Source organism: Aegilops tauschii, chromosome 6, assembly GCF_002575655.3.
Source record: "Aegilops tauschii subsp. strangulata cultivar AL8/78 chromosome 6, Aet v6.0, whole genome shotgun sequence".
In the NCBI taxonomy this organism is placed as follows: domain Eukaryota; kingdom Viridiplantae; phylum Streptophyta; class Magnoliopsida; order Poales; family Poaceae; genus Aegilops; species Aegilops tauschii.
The window spans coordinates 223846862-223866837 of NC_053040.3; the positions used below are offsets into that span (position 1 = coordinate 223846862).

The following is a 19976-nucleotide window of genomic DNA, read 5'->3' on the forward strand; positions in this document are numbered from 1 at the left end:
TGATTTACCAGGCAATCCACCGCATTGTACGTCGCTCCACTGGTTTCCTCAAGTCCCCAGGTCGCAACTCCGCCTTCGAGCCATCAAACTATATACTATGGTATACATCTCTCCCATCCTGCCATTGATGGATACACCGTAAGCCAGCAAGGTCTCACTACGCCGCTGCCCTACTCCGTTTGGTTGTAGTCGCCGCCGCCGTTTGAGAATCTCCCACAACACCTGCTGATGTAGGAAAAAACCCTAGTTCATGATCTTTTCACACTTGGAGGTGAGGAAAGGATCAAATCAAGAGAAGAACACAAGATGAACACTCAGTTGACAAAGATCGAATCATTCATGTGCTAAATCCACATACACACGAGGGATACAAAGGTCCAAATCCAACACAAGAAGGTAAAGAGGAACTAGTTCATCCCAATCCTTAGAGGAATTGAGGGCTTGATATCCAAGAGGATCTTCCCTAGAAGGGGTCTTGAATCCACTAGGGGATCTTCTTACATGGAGGCCTTGATCTCCATGGGAGAGGGTAGTGGATGAGCAAAGCTCTATCTCAAATCTGAGCTAATCCTTTGCTGACCCTAGTTCGTCCAAGTGAAGGGGTATATATAGTCTAGGGAGAGAGAGGGGGATACATGGTGTAAACCTGAGTGGCTGCGCACAGTCAGGTATCGGACGTCCGGTGGCTCGCGCGGATCCGAACGTCCGGAGGGCGTCGGACTTTCGACGGTTTGGCTCTGTTGGGTCGGCGTCGGATGTCCGGTGAGCGTTGGTCGTCCGGAGGCTCGGTCGTCCGGTAGGCGTTGGATTTCTGGTGAGGGGCCTTCCAGGAACCACCACTCTCATATCCACTCTCATATCGACCACCTTGGCTGCTGCTGCCACCACTGTACCCTCGGCCTCTATCTCTTCTGGGTCCAGTGCAGAAACGACTGATATGCCCTGTTTGACCACAATTATAGCACTCCCCGAAACCTTGCTAATTAGCCACTCTGTAAGCAGATTCATTTCCATCTCTTCTTCTCGACTGTAGGCGTACCTGTTCTTGGGACATCACAACAATGGCCTCATCATGGGACACAAGCGTCGGCTGATGTAGCAGCGCAGCATGCCTACTCTCAAAAGTTTGATCTAGGCCTTTTAGAAACTGCATCACACGCCTGTGCTCGACCCACTTCCTGGCAATCTCCATGGACTTTGCATGTGGAGGCTCAAGTGGATCACACTGATCCAGATCTGCCCAAAGGTGCTGCAGCTCATTCACATACACCAGTCTATCACCTTGATGAACATCATGGATCTTGTCTTCAATTTGAGACATGAGCATCGGTTTCCCTTACCGGAATACCTCATGGACAACATGTTCCACACAGCAAAAGCATTTGGCAATGCCTCAACAGACAGTGCAATGGCTGGAATCAGGGAGTTCAACATCCAGGGCAGTATTAGGGAGTCAGTGACGCTCCATTTCTTCCATTCTGAGCTCTCCTTGTCAGCCGGTTCTTCCACCGTTCCAAGAACATATCCCGTCAGTCCCTTTGTCTTCAAGATCAACAAGGCCCGCCCCCACGCTATTCAACTTGACATCATTGGGCATGAGCTCAAGCTTGAACACTTGATCCACGTGGGGCACAACAATGGCGCCACTTGCAGGAGGTAACTCCTCGGCAGCTTTCGCAGTCATGAGCTGCTCAAGTTTCTCTACAGCAGAAGTAAGTTCAGCCTCCATGATCGCCTCCCCTTTCTCCAATCAGCAGCACCAGAAGCAAAACAGCAGCAACTCTCAGTAGCAGCAGACACAGCAGCAGCACCTTGCCGCCTCCAGAACCACAGCCCCTACCAGACAGTCTGGTCGTACGAGAGTGCCTTCCAGATCGACGAGCAGACCACCGGATAGTCTGGTCCAACTCGCCGGACAGTCTGGTCCAACTCACCGGACAGTCTGGTCCCAATCTGTTCTTCAATCTGCACACACGTAGCAGCAACCACCTCCACGCGCAGCTCCTCTCCGCCTCCAGCACCACCTCTTCTCCTACCTGCGCAGCAGCACCAAGCTCAGCAGCAGCAGAATCAGCAACTGAGGCACCAGCAGCCAACTTCACCGCCCCTCTTCCTCAGCTCAGCCGCCTCTCCCGGTCCCACTCGCTCACCCAGCAGCAGCACCTCCGCCTCGTGCGCGTGCGCAGCTCGCAGGCAGCCGCTTGTCTCCACCACGCAGCTCGCTGCCGTTTTCCCCACCGGACCTCGCCGCCTCGCCGGCGACTCTACCGCCGTCGCCTTCCTCCCTCAACCTCGCTCTCCGATACCATTTAGTTGAGAGAGGAAAGCACCTGGCGGCTGCTCGATCTAGTGTGAAGCGGCGCCCATGACGAGACAACGTCTCCTCTTCTAGGTTAGTGAATGGGCTTGGGCCTTATGGGCCAGACTGGAACATGGGCCGACATACGACATATTTACTTCTCCAATAGTAGTTCGTGTCTTGTGTGTAATTCACCTTTTTTCTTTGATGCATGTTTGGTCAAAATGAGAAATAAGAGATATTGGGAAAATAAATGTAATAGCATCGAGGAATAACCGCAATATCCACAATATTGTGATATGAATAAGAGATAATAGCTTGCTACTTGAGTGAAATTGCATTGGAGCACACGGCACCACACCCACCGGAATCTGCCCCATTCATTTGCCTCGGGATTCATACCATTATATTAGACAGTCTGTATTAGGAGATTATGAACCATGTATGTCACATAATATAGGCTTGTATTCGATATCCTTTTCGGACTGACGTTGTCAGTGAGCACAGACCTCAACCACCAGCGCCCAAAAACCTAATCAATGCACCCACGCCGCTCCTTCTCTTCACAAAGCCATCTTCCCCTGGTCGCCCATTCTCCTCTACCATCAACTGACACTGCTCATGTTCTTCTCTCCACTTTTCTGTTTCTTCTTTTCATTCCTGGTCTTCTCCTTCGGCGACGTGGAAAAAAAGCTAGGAGGAACAAGGAAGACTATGTCGCCGACGGGGAGCAACGTTGGGGACGAACGAGGTAGCCGTCCGAGCTTGCCGCGTCCCGTGCGGACACGGCCAATGACACGACGTCCGCCCTAGCCGCTGACACCAAGTCTTGCGTCCCGCGACCAGCGAGAAATGCAATCGCCGTTCTAGCTTGTCGCGTCCTGCGTGACAGCGGCCAGCGACACCGCGTCTTCCCCGGTCGCCGGCACCATGGCCTTCGTTCCTGTTGCCAGCGGTACTACATCCAATGGTCGCCGTCAAGCTCGGCATGGCACCGCGTCTTCCCAGGTCGCCGGCACCATGGTCTTCATTCCTGCAGCCACCAGATGCGTGTACGTCGTCCGCGTCCCGGTTGTCCCCATCGACGTCGAGCTCGGCATGGACGTGCTCCGCCTCAGCAACCGTGCCTGCAGCCAGCGGTACTGCATCGAGGTCGTGGGCTTCATGCTTGTGGCCTGCGTCCTTGACCTGAGCTTTGCGCGTGGTCGACGTCCCTTGACCTGTTCCCACTTGATGGTCACGAACTTTTACTCCAACACATCTCAGCCTGAGCTTCCTCGCATGGGACATGACAGAGTTGTGGGGCCGAAATAAATGTGATTCATTGTTCTTACTACGTTGTATACTTCTCGTATTGGTTGGAGGCAAAAGTAAACTGCATTAACTGTATTCATCCCGAGACAATAATGGACGTGCAGATTTGAGAGGGGTGCAGACCCGAGTGCTCCTCGTCCCCGTCCGCTGCTTGAGTCTATATTTTAAAAATTATGGCTCTTACTTTGAAGGAGGAGAGAGATTGTCAAAACTCTGAGACCGGGTTTACCTATTATTAATTTTTGTTTGTTATATTATGCTTTTTAAAGTTCACGACAACCATACAAATGGAAAATATACTAAGAGTTCTTGTAAAAAAGGCCCGCCTTATTGTCTTTGCCCCAGGCGCCCAATATGTCAGGACTGACACTGGCTCCCTGGTGATGTTTGACGGTGTTACACCGACTTTGTCACCGACAGGTGTATTCACATTTGTGGTGTTTGTCTTTGGGGCGTCCTCTGTAGCAAGATCTCTTGTCGGCTGTGCCATGTTGCCTATGTGGAGTCTTCACCACCGGTTCTTGTCCCGGGTGCTGATCCAGCAGCTGTGAGGCTTCCAATGTTGCTGATGATGCTACTGTTGCTGCCTATGAGTAGAAGGTGTCTGACTACCAGGTGGCTCTACTCTTATCATGATGAGCTGACGCCTACACTATACTTAGTGGTTTGGTGATGATGCACGGTCTGTGGCTGTCCTCTGTGGTGGTGTCTTGCCTCAGTTTTATTCTGATGTTGTGGGTTTCTCTACGGCCTTCAAAATGTGGCTCTACTCTTATCATGATGAGCTGACGATACTATACTTAGTGGTTTGATGACGATGCATGGTCTGTGGCTGTCCTCTGTGCTGGTGTCTTGCCTCAGTTTTATTCTGAGGCTGTGGGTTTCTCTACGGTCTTCAAGATGTGGGTCACCTTTGTCAGCTTTATCAGCCCTTGGGTGATGCTTACACAGCGGGATAATACATGAAAAGTGTATGCAAGTAATAAAAACATCTAAGGCAGAGAAGACCAGTTAAGAGAGGAAGAGGGAAAAAAAGGAGGAGAATGACATGGTTGGTGTGTAGATTCTTAGTCAGGCATGCAAAGCAACAGTCGGACCTATTTGAATGACTGATACAAGTTTAGTTTTAGGTTGATATATTTGGTTCGTGCCCAAATCCACAATACCGTCTTTTGACCATGAGCAACAATTTGGTTCTCAATGGATGATTGCCAAATTTTAGGCACGCCTATGCTTCCTTTGTTCACGCTATGTCTAGTGTATTACTTTGCTAATATGACCACACCAAACCTTTGTTAGCCAACTTTTTAGTAGGGTTTGCTTGTGCTGTGTAGTTTTGAAGTTCCTGAACTTATTTGCACTCTTGCAAATTGAAGGATTTCTACGCAACTTCATCTTTTCAGAATTTTGATCTCTGGGTTGACATAGTATATTGTTTTGCTTGTCTTCAGGGCAGTTAAAGAAATGAGTGAAAGCATGAGGAAAAATCGCCATTCAAGGGCACATAATGATGGTAGTCCAGGACATTCAAATGATTCACAGAGAAAAGTATGCTTTTGTTCTTTTAATTGTTGACATATCTTTTACTAAAATTTCAGTGATCTCAGCACAATCTGCTTCTTTTCACTCTGTAATACACTTGATAGTTTGTCGGAGCGGCTCTAAATTACTAAGTTTGGTGGTTGACAATTGCAATTGGTTCCTTGTTATATATAGGAGGAAGCAGTAGGTGACCTCAACAATGATGAGGTGTCAGTAAGAGAACCAAATGTTCAGGAGGGTTCAAGAAGGCACATTATTACTCAGAAGGCATTGTCATTACCTTCATCACCGCAGCGGTTAGGTAACCATGGTTCTAATCTTAGAGAGCCAGCTGACTTCCTTACAGCAGAAGATCTGATGTCCACTTGGAATAAAGCATTGCAATCTTCACCATTTCTGAACAAGCCATTATTGCCTTTTGAAGAATGGCATATTGGGTTCTCAGAGATTGCTGTTGGCACTCGTGTTGGAATAGGCAAGTACTATGTCTCATCCATCGGGCTATATTCTAGAAATCGGGCTATATTCGAGTAACTTTTATGAACTTGCTAGACAAACGGGATGTTTTGAATGTAATAGATGTTCTTGAAACTGAATTTCTCTAGAGACGTTTCTATTATTTAAAGCTAATGCTCATGTTTATCCTTTTAGGTTTTTTTGGGGAAGTTTTCCGTGGCATCTGGAATGGAACAGATGTAGCTATAAAAGTATTTCTGGAGCAAGATTTAACAATGGAGAATATGGAAGATTTCTGCAATGAGATCTCCATACTTAGGTTTTCATATAGCTTTGCTGCAATTTCTGTTATTCTAGCAGTTCTGTTCACTTATTATTTCCTTTTTCTTATTTTCAGCCGTCTCCGACATCCCAATGGTATTTCCTGTACAATCACTTTATAGCAGTTTCAATTTGTTTGTTTGCAGTTTTGGTTTCATTTTCTGTGCTGATCTTACCGGTCTGACTGTTTGAAAGTGTTATTTTCTATTCATGCAAGACCTGATGTAATTCAAGGTCTTCTGACAATGATTATGTTGTGCTGGACTGCAGTCATATTGTTCCTTGGTGCATGTATGAAGCCTCCTCACTTATCCCTAGTCACTGAATATATGGAAATGGGTTCCTTGTACTATTTGATTCACACAAGTGGCCAGAAAAGTAAGATCAGTTGGCGAAGGAGGCTAAAAATGCTCCGTGATATCTGTAGGTGAGCAGATACACTTGTTTATCGCTAGCATTTGGTTTTCTGGAGTACCTGGTACATCTCCTTTTAGTTGTGTAAAATCTTCATCTGATTATTTGTTTGTACAAGGGGTCTTATGTGTATGCACCGTTTGAAGATAGTTCATCGTGATCTAAAGAGTGCGAATTGCCTTGTTAACAAGCACTGGACAGTCAAGTTATGTGATTTTGGGCTCTCTCGGTTATTGTCGAATTCTGCAATGAGTGACAACTCATCTGCAGGCACTCCAGAGTGGATGGCTCCTGAGCTTATTCGTAACGAACCATTTACAGAAAAGTGTGATATCTTTAGCCTCGGAGTTATCATGTGGGAGCTTTGCACTCTGAGTAGGCCCTGGGCAGGAAAGCCGCCAGTTCAGGTAACCAACATACTTTGTACATCCCTTGCACCTCGTCACCAGATGTAAATCAACTCACACAAAGTGTTGTGTAATTTTAGGTTGTTTACTCTGTTGCGAACGAAGGGGCAAGATTGGAAATACCAGATGGACCTCTGGGTAGCTTGATAGCAGGTATATTTAAGTTTATTTACGAAAAAAGGCTTTCGCCCTGCTTTATTATATATAAAGCAACGATCAACAACAACCCGGTACAAACGCACGCCAGCACAACACACGCACACACCCAAGGCAGGATACATAGGTGCTGAGCGCAACAACACTACCCCTAGCACTACAAGAGCAACCAGGGGCTTCAACCGCGAACACGCCACCGCGAAGAGATGAAGCCGCATACGATGAACCATGGGCTCCAAGGCGGTGCCTTCAGGAAGGTTACAACACCGGATTTTACACTTGTAGTCGACCAACATTTGGCTACAGCAATTCTTCTTTATAAATGGACAAAAGCCATTTCCTTAAAAGCTATAGAAGAGACAGATTAAACCTCATAGGGCTCGTCCCATACTTCCAGCTCTAGAATATACTGGTAATTAGTATGTGCAGAAGCACGTTAAATAGGTATGAAGGGTACAATAAATGGCAGCCCAGTGCATGTAGCTCCCTTTGGGTCTATTGTACGCTCCCTTTGGGTCTATTGTACGCAGCCCAGTGTATGAAGGGTACAATAAATAGGTATGAAGGGTCCGACCACTTTGGGTCTATTGTACGCAGCCTTTCCCTACATTTCTGCAAGAGGCTGTTTCCAGGACTTGAACCCGTGACCTCATGGTCACCTCATGGTCACAAGGCAGCAGCTTTACCACTGCGCCAAGGTTCCGTATGAAGGGTACAATACAACTTAAAATTGGTAATCTTCTAAAAGCAAAAAATATTGACATGGAGAAATAAAAGCATATACAAACAAAGATCTAGTACTCATTCTTGAAACTACTACATGATACGTGCGAAGATCAAGAGAGGAGCAGCATTTGGAGAAAGCTACAGGCTGCAGGCGGCAGATTCTCTGTTGATGGGTTCCAGGTTCATCCATAGCCTTAAGATATATTGTGTATTTCACTTGCGAATCCCTGTATTTCAGATGCATGTCAGGCCCTCCTATGCTCTCTGAATCTCATGTACCTGTTCATTGTCCGACAACAGCCGTAGACCTTCAGATCCTCATCGCGTGGCTGGAGTGTAGTCACAAAGCGGTACGCAGAGTCACTTAAGCCGTCGTCTGAGCATCATCCGATCTCCATCTGCCGGCTATGATCAAATCACTGTAGCACGCGCACTTACTGTACCTGTTCATGTCGCTGTCGGGCTGCTTTTACCTTCAGTGAACTTTTCCTCTTTATAAAGACCTCAGATCCCATCGGGAGAGGCATCGAATGTAAACTGGGTTGTAACCCTAGCCGCCACTGGAGTGGTTGGCCTACTTTCCTCTTCTTGTAAGAACCCTAGCGAGTTTCCTCTGAAATCAAGCAAGAATTCCTCCCTCGCCCTCCCTGTTTGTGTTCTTTATTCTGTTTGGTGTGAAAGCTTCCTGCTTTCATAAACCCTGACGGAATCATGGCTCTCAACTCTTAACTCCGCGGACACGGATCTCCTCGAGCTCAAGTCCCTCCAGTTAGATGTGCAAACACTCCAACAACAGCGAGCTGCAGATCGCCAAGAATTCATCGAGTTCAGCCACTCGGTCAATCAAAAATTTGCTGTTTTCAAAGCAGTTTTTCCAAAGTTTAGTCGAGTTTGGATGGTTTCTTCTCAAACCAACCGAATCTGGGCAAACGCCTACTGACTGAAGGCCCTCCGGGCACTCCTGAAAACCTACCAGTCCACAAAGATGCGGGGATTTCACCTGGACAAGGCAGCATCAACCAAGCAGCACCTAAAGTCCATGGCCTGGTGACCACTGTTGTGCCTGATCCCACCACCAAGGAAAATCCAGCCGAGCTGGCTGCCAGACACCCATACAGGCACCCCAATTATGGACAGCAACAACAGCACAATACTGTGCAACCTTACAAACCAGACACTCCTCTGTACTTAACTGATGAAGATGGTGGAGAACAGGGTCACAAACAAGCAAGGAACAGAAGCAGAAGCCCACATGATACTAGGAGAGGGTTTGTCAGTGTCAAACCTGCAAAATTACATATCCCTGAGTTCTCTGGAGAGGACACTGAACATTGGATTCAGACTTTGGAGCAGTACTTTGACACTTCTCGAACACCCCTGGAACAGTGGACTGAACTTGCTGTGTCATACCTCCAGGGCACTGCAGTTCAATGGTGGAGAGGCACTGGTTTTCATGCTTCTACCCTGCCCTGGCACAGACTGCAGGTACATAGGAGATAGATTTGCAGAAAGTTCAATTTGTGACAATTTCATGGCGTGTCCCAAACTGGAACTGTGGGACAGTACATCGAACAGTTTGAGAGGTCCTTGAACCTAATGAGAAGAGATAACCTCAGCCTTCCAGATGATTACTACACAAATAGTTTCATAGCTGGCTTATCTGATTATATCCAAGCCCACTTGCAGTGCAACAAACCAAAAGATTTGCAAGATGCCATGTGGATGGCAAGAAGACTTGAACAAGCATCTACTGTAAAGAAGCCTGTCTTTACCCCCTTCTCTGTCAGAAGACAAGTGAACTTTGATTTAACCAAGACATCCACAGTTCCACAACTAAACTTGCCATCCAACCAGGCCCTCATCCAACAAGCAAGACAGAAGGGAATTTGCTTCAGGTGCAAAGAACCCTGGGTACCTGGACATAGACAAGTTTGTAAACTCAGCCAGAAAAATCAGATCCAAGCACTACAAGCACAAACTGAGGAACCACCTGAGATTGTTTACATCATTGAAAGTGATGAAGATCTGGCTGAATTCCAAGCCTTGCAAGGAGAAGAACAACTGAAAATATCCATGCATGCTCTTATGGGAATTGCTGCTACTAGCAATACCTTCATTGTGAATCTGCAGATAGGATCATCTGCCAGTGCAACAGCCTTCATTGACAGTGGAAGTACATCCACTTTCATGTCTCCTGCTCTTGCTGACAAAATATCTGTCCCTACTGTAGCAACTAAGAGATTGAAAGTACAAGTTGCAAATGGTGGAACTTTGTGGACACAATTTATGTGCAAGTCCTGCTCCTACTCCATCCAGGGAAATGATTTCACTAGTGATTTTAGGATTATGCAACTAAAAGGCTATGACATTATACTTGGCACTGATTGGCTCAAGAAATACAGTCCTGTAGAGATGAACTTCATTCTCATGACAATGAAGATCACTGATACTAATGGAGCTCAGGTTTTATTCCATGATGAAACAAACCAACTGCTGCACCAGTACCTGAAGTTCTCAATTTCACAAGACTAGTAGATCAACCTGATTGTGGACTACTCCTGCTGGTTTCCTCTGTCCTGGAAAAAAGCAAAGAACTACCTACCAGCTGCCCTCCTGCCATACAGGACATATTGAATGAAAATGTGGACTTATTTCAAGAGCCAACAACACTACCTCCTGCTAGATTCTGCGATCATGCCATTCCCCTGACCCCATATGCTAAAATCATCAACCAAAGAGCTTACAGACTTCCACACCACCAAAAGATGCCCTGGAAGAAATTATCAACAACATGATGCTGAGACACATCATCCAACACAGTTCCAGTCCTTATTCATCTCCTGCTATATTAGTCAAAAAGAAGGATGGGACTTGAAGACTTTGCAATGACTACAGGAAGCTGAATGCTATGACAATCAAGAATAAATATCCTATTCCTGTCATTGAAGATCTCCTAGATGAACTGCATGGGGCAAAATATTTTTCCAAAATAGATCTCAAGAGTGGGTATCACCAATTTAGAATGAAGCCTGAGGACATTGAGAAAACAGCTTTCTCCACTCACATGGGCCACTATGAGTATATTGTCACGCCCTTTGAGTTGACAAATGCACCTGCCACTTTCCAATCCCTCATGAACTATTTATTTGCCAAGTATCACAGAAAATTTGTGGTTGTGTTCTTTGATGATATTGAGTGAAACTTTGGAAGAGCATAAAGAGCACCTCAGAGAAGTATTCAGAGTGCTGAGAGAAAACCAGCTCTCTGTAACTTAGCCAAGTGCACTTTTGGACAAACTAGTGTGGAATACCTGGGCCACATCATCACTGCTGAAGGTGTAGCAACAGACCCTGCTAAGATTGAGGCCGTCACTAACTGGCCTGCTCCTACCAACATCACTGAACTCAGGGGACTTTTAGGGCTTGCAGGCTACTACAGGAGGTTTATACAGGGTTATGGAGTTGTGGGCAGGCCTCTCTTTGATGCTCTAAAAAAGGGCAACTTTCACTGGTCTACCACTCAAGAACAAGCATTCCAGGACCTTAAACTTAGACTCACAGATGCCCCTGTCTTGGCCCTCCCTAACTTTTCCAAGCCTTTCATCTTGGAAGCAGATGCTAGTGGCTATGGTTTTGGTGCTGTCCTCATGCAGGAAGGAAGGCCCATTGCTTATATGAGCAAATCTCTTGGCCCTAAAGCCCAGACCATGAGCATTTATGACAAGGAAACTATGGCAATTATGGAAGCTTTAAAAGAATGGAAACATTATTTTGCCAGCTCTTCCCTGATCATCAGAACAGATCAACAGTCTCTCAAATAAATCCATGAGCAGAAACTTACACAAGGCATCCAACACAAGTTACTGGTCAAACTCCTGGGCTACAACTACACAATTGAGTAAGGGAAGAGAAAACAGAGCAGCTGATGCACTCTCTAGAGTGAGACACTGCTTGAGCTCTTTAGCTGCTAGTTCTGTTGTTCCCTTGTGGATCACTGAAGTTGTCAAATCTTATTCCATGGACCGCAAGTACAAGGCCATCATTACTGAGCTGGCACTTGATCCCCAAGCTCATCCTAATTACACATTCCAACATGGCATCCTCAGATTTAAGAACGAAATTGTGATTGGCAACAACACTTCCCTCAGACAGGATTTAATCTAGACATTCCATAAGTTTGAACTTGGAGGACACTCTGGAGAAAGAGCAACTTACCAGAGAATACACTTGCTATGTCACTGGTCTGGCCTGCAATAAGATGTGATTGCATATGTTAAAGCATGCCCTGTTTGCCAGCTCAATAAATCTGAAAATACCCCATATTCTGGCCTTTTACAGCCCTTGCCAATTCCTGACTTTGCCTGGTGCCACATAAGCATGGACTTTGTGGAAGGTCTGTCAATGTTTGAAAACAAAAACCTTATACTGGTGGTTGTTGACAGGTTCACTAAATATGCCCATTTCCTCTCTATGAAGCACCCTATCACTGTTCAATCTGTTGCCAAACGAGTAAATTGCAGGAAACCACCACTTTGAAGGCTAGGTTTGCAGAAAACACTACGTTACATTTTTTTTGCAGAAAACACCACGTCTTGTGTAATCTTTTTGCAAAAACCACTGATCGGTGGATCTTGCTATGTAAAGTGAGATTATGACAGATGGGTCCCATTTTTTGCTAACATGGCATAACATTTTACCAAAGACAGCGCTAGACGGGTAAAAAAGCGAAAACACGCGCAAGTTTTTCCCCCTGTGCTGCCCAGGCCCTTGCCCTGTCATGCCATCACAGTCAGCCGCCAGAGGAGAGAAGCCCCCCATCCCACGTGCCGTCGCACATAGCAGCCCGCCGGAGCTCCAACCCTCGACCTCGTCTGCCCTCTTCTCTCTCTCTCTCTCTCTCTCTCTCTCAACCCTCCTCCCAGCGCCGCCACCTCCCTCCTCCGGGCGAAGGTTGCCAGGAAGAAGACAAAGCCGGTGAACTGCATGCCGGCCGCCGCCTTCCTCGGCCTCGATGGCGCCGGTCACCACCATGCGCCAGCGCCGCCGTGCTCACCTCCCTGCCCTGCAGCGCTCCCGCCTCTGCCCGGCCGTGCCCGCAGCAATGCCAGCCGCGCCACCGCCGCCCTGCTCCGTCCGCGCTCGCCGCTGCTCTGCCAGCCGCGCCGCTGCCGCCCTGCTTCGCCAGCGCCCGCCGCCGCCGCGCTCCGAGGAGGAAGATGGAGAGAGGAGGCTGCGCTCCGCGGCCACCGAGGATGGAGAAGGAGAGAGGAAGATGCGGTGTCTCAGGCGAGGGAGCGGCTGCCCGGCCTCCTGTGTGTCGGCGGCCGCCCTGCTCTGCCCGCCGCCGCCGCGCTCCGAGGAGGAAGATGGAGAGAGGAGGCTGCGCTCCGCGGCCACTGAGGATGGAGAAGGAGAGAGGAAGATGCGGTGTCTCAGGCGAGGGAGCGGCTGCCCGGCCTCCTGTGTGTCGGCGCCGGGCGGAGGATCTGGCAGGAGAGATGGGGATTGAAGGGAGTGGGCTAATTGCATGTCTTCTTTTTGATTCAGGGGTTTCTGTGTCAAAACTAAGGGCTAGTTGTAAATTCAGAATAGAAGTGATCTGGCACGCATATAGGCAAAAAAGGGCCCTAACTGTCATAAGCATGCTCGGTGGAGACAAATCCGCCGATCAGTGTTATTTGCAAAAAGATTACTGAAGACATGGTGTTTTCTGCAAAAAAACTGTATTGTAGTGTTTTTCGCAAACCTAACCTTCAAACTAGTTGTTTTCTGCAATTTACTCGGCGCCAGACAGTTTTGAGACCACATATTCAAACTCCATGGCCTCCCCAGTGTTATTGTAACTGACAGGGACAATTTTCACCAGTAACCCATGGCAGAAACTTTTCAAAACACTGGGCATCAAGCTTCACATGAGTACTTCATACCACCCCTAGTCTGATGGGCAGACAGAAAGGGTTAACCAATGCTTGGAAAATTACCTCGGTGCATGGCTTTCCAACAGCCTACTAAGTGGCACTCCTGGCTGGCACTAGCTGAATTGTGGTACAACACCACTTTCCACACCTCTCTGAAAATGACTCCTTTTCAGGCTCTATATGGTTTCCCACCCCCCATGGTTGCTGAATCCAGTCTGCCTGATTTTCTGTGTGAGGACTCACCTGACTTGCTGCTCAACAAGGACCTAGCTCACCAAGTGATCAAGCAAAATTTGCAGAAAGCACAAGAAAGAATGAAAGAGAAAAGAAAGGATCTTCCAGGAAGGTGATATGGTGTATCTCAAGATCCAACCATACAGACATACCTCTCTCAGTATCCATAGACATTTGAAACTACACTCCCAAGTAGCCTTTCAGAATTCTCAAAAGAGTGGGTAATCATGCTTATCAGTTCTGCCTGAAGGGTGCAAGCTTCATAACACATTCCATGCGAGTCAGCTCAAGCAACACATTGGTACACATGTCATTCCCACCCCCCACCTGCCATTGGTGACTGAACGAGGGCAGATACAACTCCAACCTGAAGCTATCCTAGACAGAAAATTAATTCCTCGACCTCAAGGTGATATCTCTATTCCTGTGGTCAGATGGTTGGTGAAATGGCTCAATTTACCTGTAGAAGAAGCTAGCTGGGAGGATTCTGCATTTATCCAGAAAATCTTCCCAGATTTCCAGCCTTGAGGACAAATCTGATCTTCACATGGGGGTATTGTCAGGCCCTTTGCTCTCTGAATCTCCTGTACCTGTTCATCGTCCGACAACAGCCGTAGACCGTCATATCCTCATCGCGTGGCTGGAGTGTAGTCCGAAGTGGTACACAGTTACTTAAGCCGTCATCTGAGCATCGTCCGATCTCCATCCATCGGCTATGGCACTTACTGTACCTGTTCATGTCGTTGTCAGGCTGCTTTTACCTTCAGTAAACTTTTCCTCTTTATAAAGACCTCAGATCCTATCGGGAGAGGCATCGAATGTAAACTGGGTTGTAACCCTAGCCGCCACTGGAGTGGTTGGCCTACTTTCCTCTTCTTGTAAGAACCCTAGCGAGTTTCCTCTGAAATCAAGCAAGAATTCCTCTGAAATTCCATGTGTTTGTGTTCGTCAGTTAGTTAGAGCCTGACAATACATAGGATCCAACTGTTCCAGTTGCTCCCAACTGTGAACCGCCTGATTGAAATTCCAGTGGCTGTTATTGGTCCATATTGGTGCACTACGTAGGATTGTAGATATAATTATACTTGTCCCACGGTGGAATCCTAGTTACACAAAATAGTTGCTGTGCTATTATACAAATGGTATGTGTTGGCAACCTGCATACATCTATTTGCCAAATCTGCTTACTTTTGAAATATATGCAAACATACAAAATTCAGTGATACCTAAGCTCCGGTCAAGAACTTGATGTTGACCGTGTGAAACATGTTGCAATTTTGTTCGGTAGATTGCTGGACAGAACCGGAGAAGCGACCAAGCTGCCAGGAGATCCTGACCCGTTTGCTTGATTGCGAGTACACCTTATGTTGAGCTATTTTAGCGCTAGTATGTATAGCGGCTAGAGGCAACACATTGGTTTGGTTTATACATCATTTCTTTTCCCCCTTTTCACCATTTTGACATCTTTGAGATGTAAATTATCGAACTTAAGTATAATAATAAGAACTTCTCATAGCATCCTGAATATTACACCATTGTCTTGGATTAAGCAATTTCCATTATAGTTGTGTATTTCTTTGTTCATGTGATGGAAATGCTTATGGGATGTACCATTTGTCTAATATAAGTTTGACATAGCTATTATGTATTGTTACAGTTTAGATTTATCTGGGTGGGGAGCTGGGAGAACTAGATGATACCCCGCGTGTTGCAGCGGGACTTATGCTTCTCAATTGTTGCAAAGTGAATTGAAATATCACGTGACAATTGAAATGCTTGCTGACAACTATGCCTTACTTCTAAATTAATTGAAGAAATTTGAAGATCATATTGCCTTGAATTTTTGTTAGTGAAAAACCATTACATGTTGCGCCATTCCATTGCACAATAGTACAATATGTGCACAAAGATCCATTACAATGGATTATTACCAGACAACCCAGAGTACACAGTATTCTTTGCGAGAATGGGTTCTTCATGCTTAATCTGCAACAGAAAAAGGCAGCTATTGAAAATTTGAAATCTGACTGAATATGAAAAGAATGAACCGATGGAGGATATCAAGATTTAATTATACATATGTCAGATTAGAACGCTCCAAGCTAGATTCAAATTAACAATGGCAAGGAGATCTCATTACTACAGGACCATATTTTTCAGAATTTAGAATAACAAAATTGTTATTCTTATACCACTAATGTTTCCATAATAATCAAATAAAAAGAAAACAACAAATACATGTAAAGTTGAGACTTCTATAAAAGATCTCAGGAATATTGATTTGATACAGTTAAACCGAACACATGATGTAATGAGTGTAATACATCAGTAATCTAAGTTTGGTTAAATCTTGGTCCACATCAAAACTGAAAAGATAACACCTAGGGAAAAATTGCAGTCAATCAAATTTTGCGCGACTGGAAGGTAATCACTGAGAGTGGTCAGGGCCCCAGGGCCGACGTCGGCACAGTGGCATCCTCCATGAGGCGCTCTGCTTCCAGGGCCGGCAGCCGGACCCCAAAAGACCTCGTCGTTGTGAGGAACACCTCCACGTCACTTACCCTATCAATTGTATGTTGGAGATCAATTCAGTGATAAAATCCACAAACAAAATCGTTAGTCACATAACACCCACTCAGGTTGACCATACCTAGATACGCTGCCTCTGTCCATGCATCATAAGTTCACTAGGTAGGAAGTGCGGCTTGCCACACCCAGCAGCACCGTTGCCGGGTATAGTAATATCCAACCTGCTAATAGAGTCATTAAAGCATTGCAAATATAAAAAATAGCATAATGTAGTTGTGTTTACCAACTAATTTACAGTCGTTTAACATTGCACCTGATCCAGTCTTATGAAAAATTAGATAGTTAAAACTCTATTAGAGTTGCCATGTACTTAAGTATTTGGTAGCAACATTGGTAATTTTAATCAGACACAAAGAATGGATCGAAAATCAAAGAGAGCATCAAAAGGCTCAACAAATTACACTACAGGGACCAGCTAACTATTTAAGAAACAGTCGCCAACAAATATATAGTTAAACAACATCCATACCTAGTCCTCGACTTCCTTGTCATTACATACCATATTATAGGTAAATAAAGTACAAACCGGATCCTGGGCAGCAATTCAGATAACTCAACACCAAGTTCCATGCATTTAGACAGAGGTCGGCGTGATTCGTTATTACATACTGCATCTACCAAAAGAGAGCACAAATTCAGGCTTCTCGCTTATAAGAGGCATAATACTGAAGCGTGTCTTTCGAGATTCTCAACAACAGTGGATAGCTGCAGAGAGGAGCATGTATGCTGCTTAAACACTGATAAATTCTGTAGATGCTATAGGAAATGATTTTAAAAACCAGCTTACATGCGACCCATGCATTTAGTCTTTAAAGACTAAAGTCCTGCGGGCAGTAGGATGGGACTTTGTTTTTTGCTGGGCATGTGGTATGTTTCATTGGGAAAGCAACAAACATGAGTAATACATATAGTTGTAGAAGTCTGAAGAGTAGGAGGGAGGGTATGTCAGTTTCAGTGAGGCCATCCTAGAGGTCAATGTCCATTTTTGGCACAAGTTTTAGGTAAGAATGATACTTGGACAGTAAATAAAAAAACAACTGATTAGAGTTATTTCTCAGTTTAGATAGAAAAGAAAGAACCAATGATTGTTTACATATAGCAGAATTATGTCTGAGTTCAGATCAAAAAGAAATAGGCACCGATTGTTTCCATATAGCAGAATAAATGCTAGGTGAGTAATTTGTTGATGCCAAAATAACATAATTAGATACATATCCATAATTAGTTAAAACCATGGAAAGAAATCATATATAGTATAAGCTGGAAGACATAGTACGTCAAATCTGAAGGAGAAGCACTCTAGATAACAACCATTGATTTGATAATCAGCAACATCAATATAAATGAGAACAATCTTTAACCGTAGTATCCTATACAACACCTGCAAAACACAATTAGCTTACTCTACCTATATAACTTCCTTGGAGAGGTCGAACGAGAAAAAGACGAAGGGTACCTGACCAATGGGGACGAGATCGCTTCTTTGGTGTGCTCCCTCTCCGGTCAAACCACAAGACAACCCTCCGCCACGGCACCGACCGAACTGCAAATCACCCAGAAATATCAATAGTCATCCAGAAACAGGGTACGCCATGCGAGTTCTGCATCATGCCAGTTCTGAATATGGTAGGGAGGTTTAATATATCAAATAGCTGAGGCATAATAGGTTGCATTTGCCTAATATATGAAGTATGTCAGATGTTAATAGATTAAGTAAATTACTTAGTACCATGGATTTCGGTGGTGAAAAACATAAAACACTATGTATATTGAATGTTAAATTAGACAAATTCAAATTATTATTCAGAATGTTACAGCCAAAAATAGTGCACCCAAGCAAAAAATCAGTGGCACTGAGATGCATGGTGACATCTTCTTACTGGCCTCCTTTCCAACAGAAGTTCAATAAGCACTGCACTAATAGACTAACTGAACATGAAAGACACAAACATCGCGAAAACTAAAAAAATTGCTATATACTTTCTATCTCCTATAGGACACTGATTTATGATAACAGAAATCTGAGGGTGAGCCCTCGTCGTTAAGTAAAACTATATATTTTCTATAAAAATTCCTGCAAGAGTAAATTAATAACATCCTTGCCTTCAAGTGAACCCAACATTTTGGTGGACATATCAGAGGCGGGGAAAGAGAGAGTAAACAGAACATACATGCATTTTATTTCCTTCAAAATTTGTGCTTTCATGCATAAAGAAACAATGACTGCCCGTTAGACTATCACAAAGAAACTCCAAGGAAATTAAACCGTAACAGTAGGAGACTGGAAACTAAAGAGGGAATATGTTGAGGCAGCCTCTATACAGTAGGAGGGATTAGCTAAATTCTGTTGCTTGTAAAAGAACTACCATAATGTGACTGGCATTGATCATTCACATGATCAAGTCATGTGTGTACCAAGACAAAATCAAATACATGGTACCGACACATTGATGCATAAAACAAAAAGATTCCTTGCCTATTGGCATTACAGACCACGATTCCGCTAACAAAAGAAATGCAAAATTGGCATTACAGATCACAACTCCGCTCACTAAAATAATCAAGGGAAGTACAAAGAATATATATATAGACACACACACACACAACATATTTGGACTGTGTACAGCAGCAGAAACCAGAAGGAACAATAATAAAAACAGAGCATCCGAAACAGAGTGTCTCCCGAGTAGAGGACGGTGGCATGAATAATAATGCAGTGATGGATTGCAAAAGAAAAAGAGAACAGAGGATTATTGCATTATTATTCATGGCACGGCTCAACACCTATATACTCCTTTTCAAATTGGAGTATATTCATTTCATTTCAGTGCATACATTTCATTTCAGTGTATAGCAACATAAAAGGAGCAAAGCAACCAGCAATGGAGAAGAGGCACTTACCGTGGACAAGGGAGAAGAGGCTGCCGTTGGGGTAGTAGTCGCTCCTCCTCTGCCTGCTCCACGTCGACGGCCACACGCCCGAGCCTCGACGCGGTCACGGCCGTTGCAACCTGCCATGGACGAAGTTGACTTAAAGTTAAGTTCAGGTCTGTTTCAGAATGAACAACAACATATGCATGCAGAGAGCATGTATCAACACAGCACCCACATGCATGATAATGATCCAGAGCTATAAAATCTTAAGACTTCAGATTACTTCAGAGTACACTCTAGCTTGAAGTAACAGGCGTGATTGACCTTACATTAGGGCCCAGAAAAGTAGGGGTTGTTGTTGAGGTTCAGGATCCTGTGTGCTTTGAGTGCTACCGCCTGGCAGAGTAAATCATCTCTAGCCCTGGAATTTGTAACCAGCAGAAAAAGGAATGTCTACAATCAATCTCCATGCATGACGAAGAGCTAGCTTGATGGATCGATGACGATTGCTCACCTTCTCTAGGAGGAACATGCGGTCGATGAACTGCCCGGAAACCTTGTCCAGCTCCACAACATCGGTGACCTGCAGCGGTCAGAGAGAGGGATGGTGAGCAGAAGCAGCGCGAGATTGACGGGGAGAGGAGTCTCGCGTCTTTAATCGAACGTGTCTCACCTTGAGTCCTCGACGTCTCTGCAGCCCGTATTCTAAAGCAAGCTCGGCACAGGC

At 45.3% G+C, this 19976-nt stretch overlaps 1 protein-coding gene and 1 long non-coding RNA gene across 10 annotated transcripts in view; one reads left to right on the plus strand and one right to left on the minus strand.

Annotated features, from left to right (window-relative positions):
- LOC109733095 (serine/threonine-protein kinase EDR1) overlaps nucleotides 1-19359 on the plus strand; it is a 55447-nt gene extending 36088 nt beyond the window's left edge. For 2 of the 9 annotated variants that reach the window (XM_020292296.4, XM_020292295.4), the window contains exons 10-17: nucleotides 5065-5161; nucleotides 5330-5630; nucleotides 5807-5930; nucleotides 6009-6028; nucleotides 6203-6359; nucleotides 6465-6753; nucleotides 6834-6906; nucleotides 15075-15427. In XM_020292296.4, the coding sequence (XP_020147885.1) occupies nucleotides 5065-5161; nucleotides 5330-5630; nucleotides 5807-5930; nucleotides 6009-6028; nucleotides 6203-6359; nucleotides 6465-6753; nucleotides 6834-6906; nucleotides 15075-15157 (1144 nt within the window). In that variant the 3' untranslated portion in view covers nucleotides 15158-15427. The other 7 variants (XM_040392386.3, XM_040392385.3, XM_073501331.1 and 4 more) reach the window with 6 other exon arrangements.
- Nucleotides 17799-19660, minus strand: LOC123494358 (uncharacterized). The gene is made up of 3 exons (XR_006665313.2): nucleotides 19579-19660; nucleotides 19277-19386; nucleotides 17799-17918 (listed from the first exon to the last, which is right to left on the minus strand). It is a non-coding gene; the product is annotated as an uncharacterized lncRNA (long non-coding RNA).
- Between the last annotated feature and the right edge of the window lie 316 nt (nucleotides 19661-19976).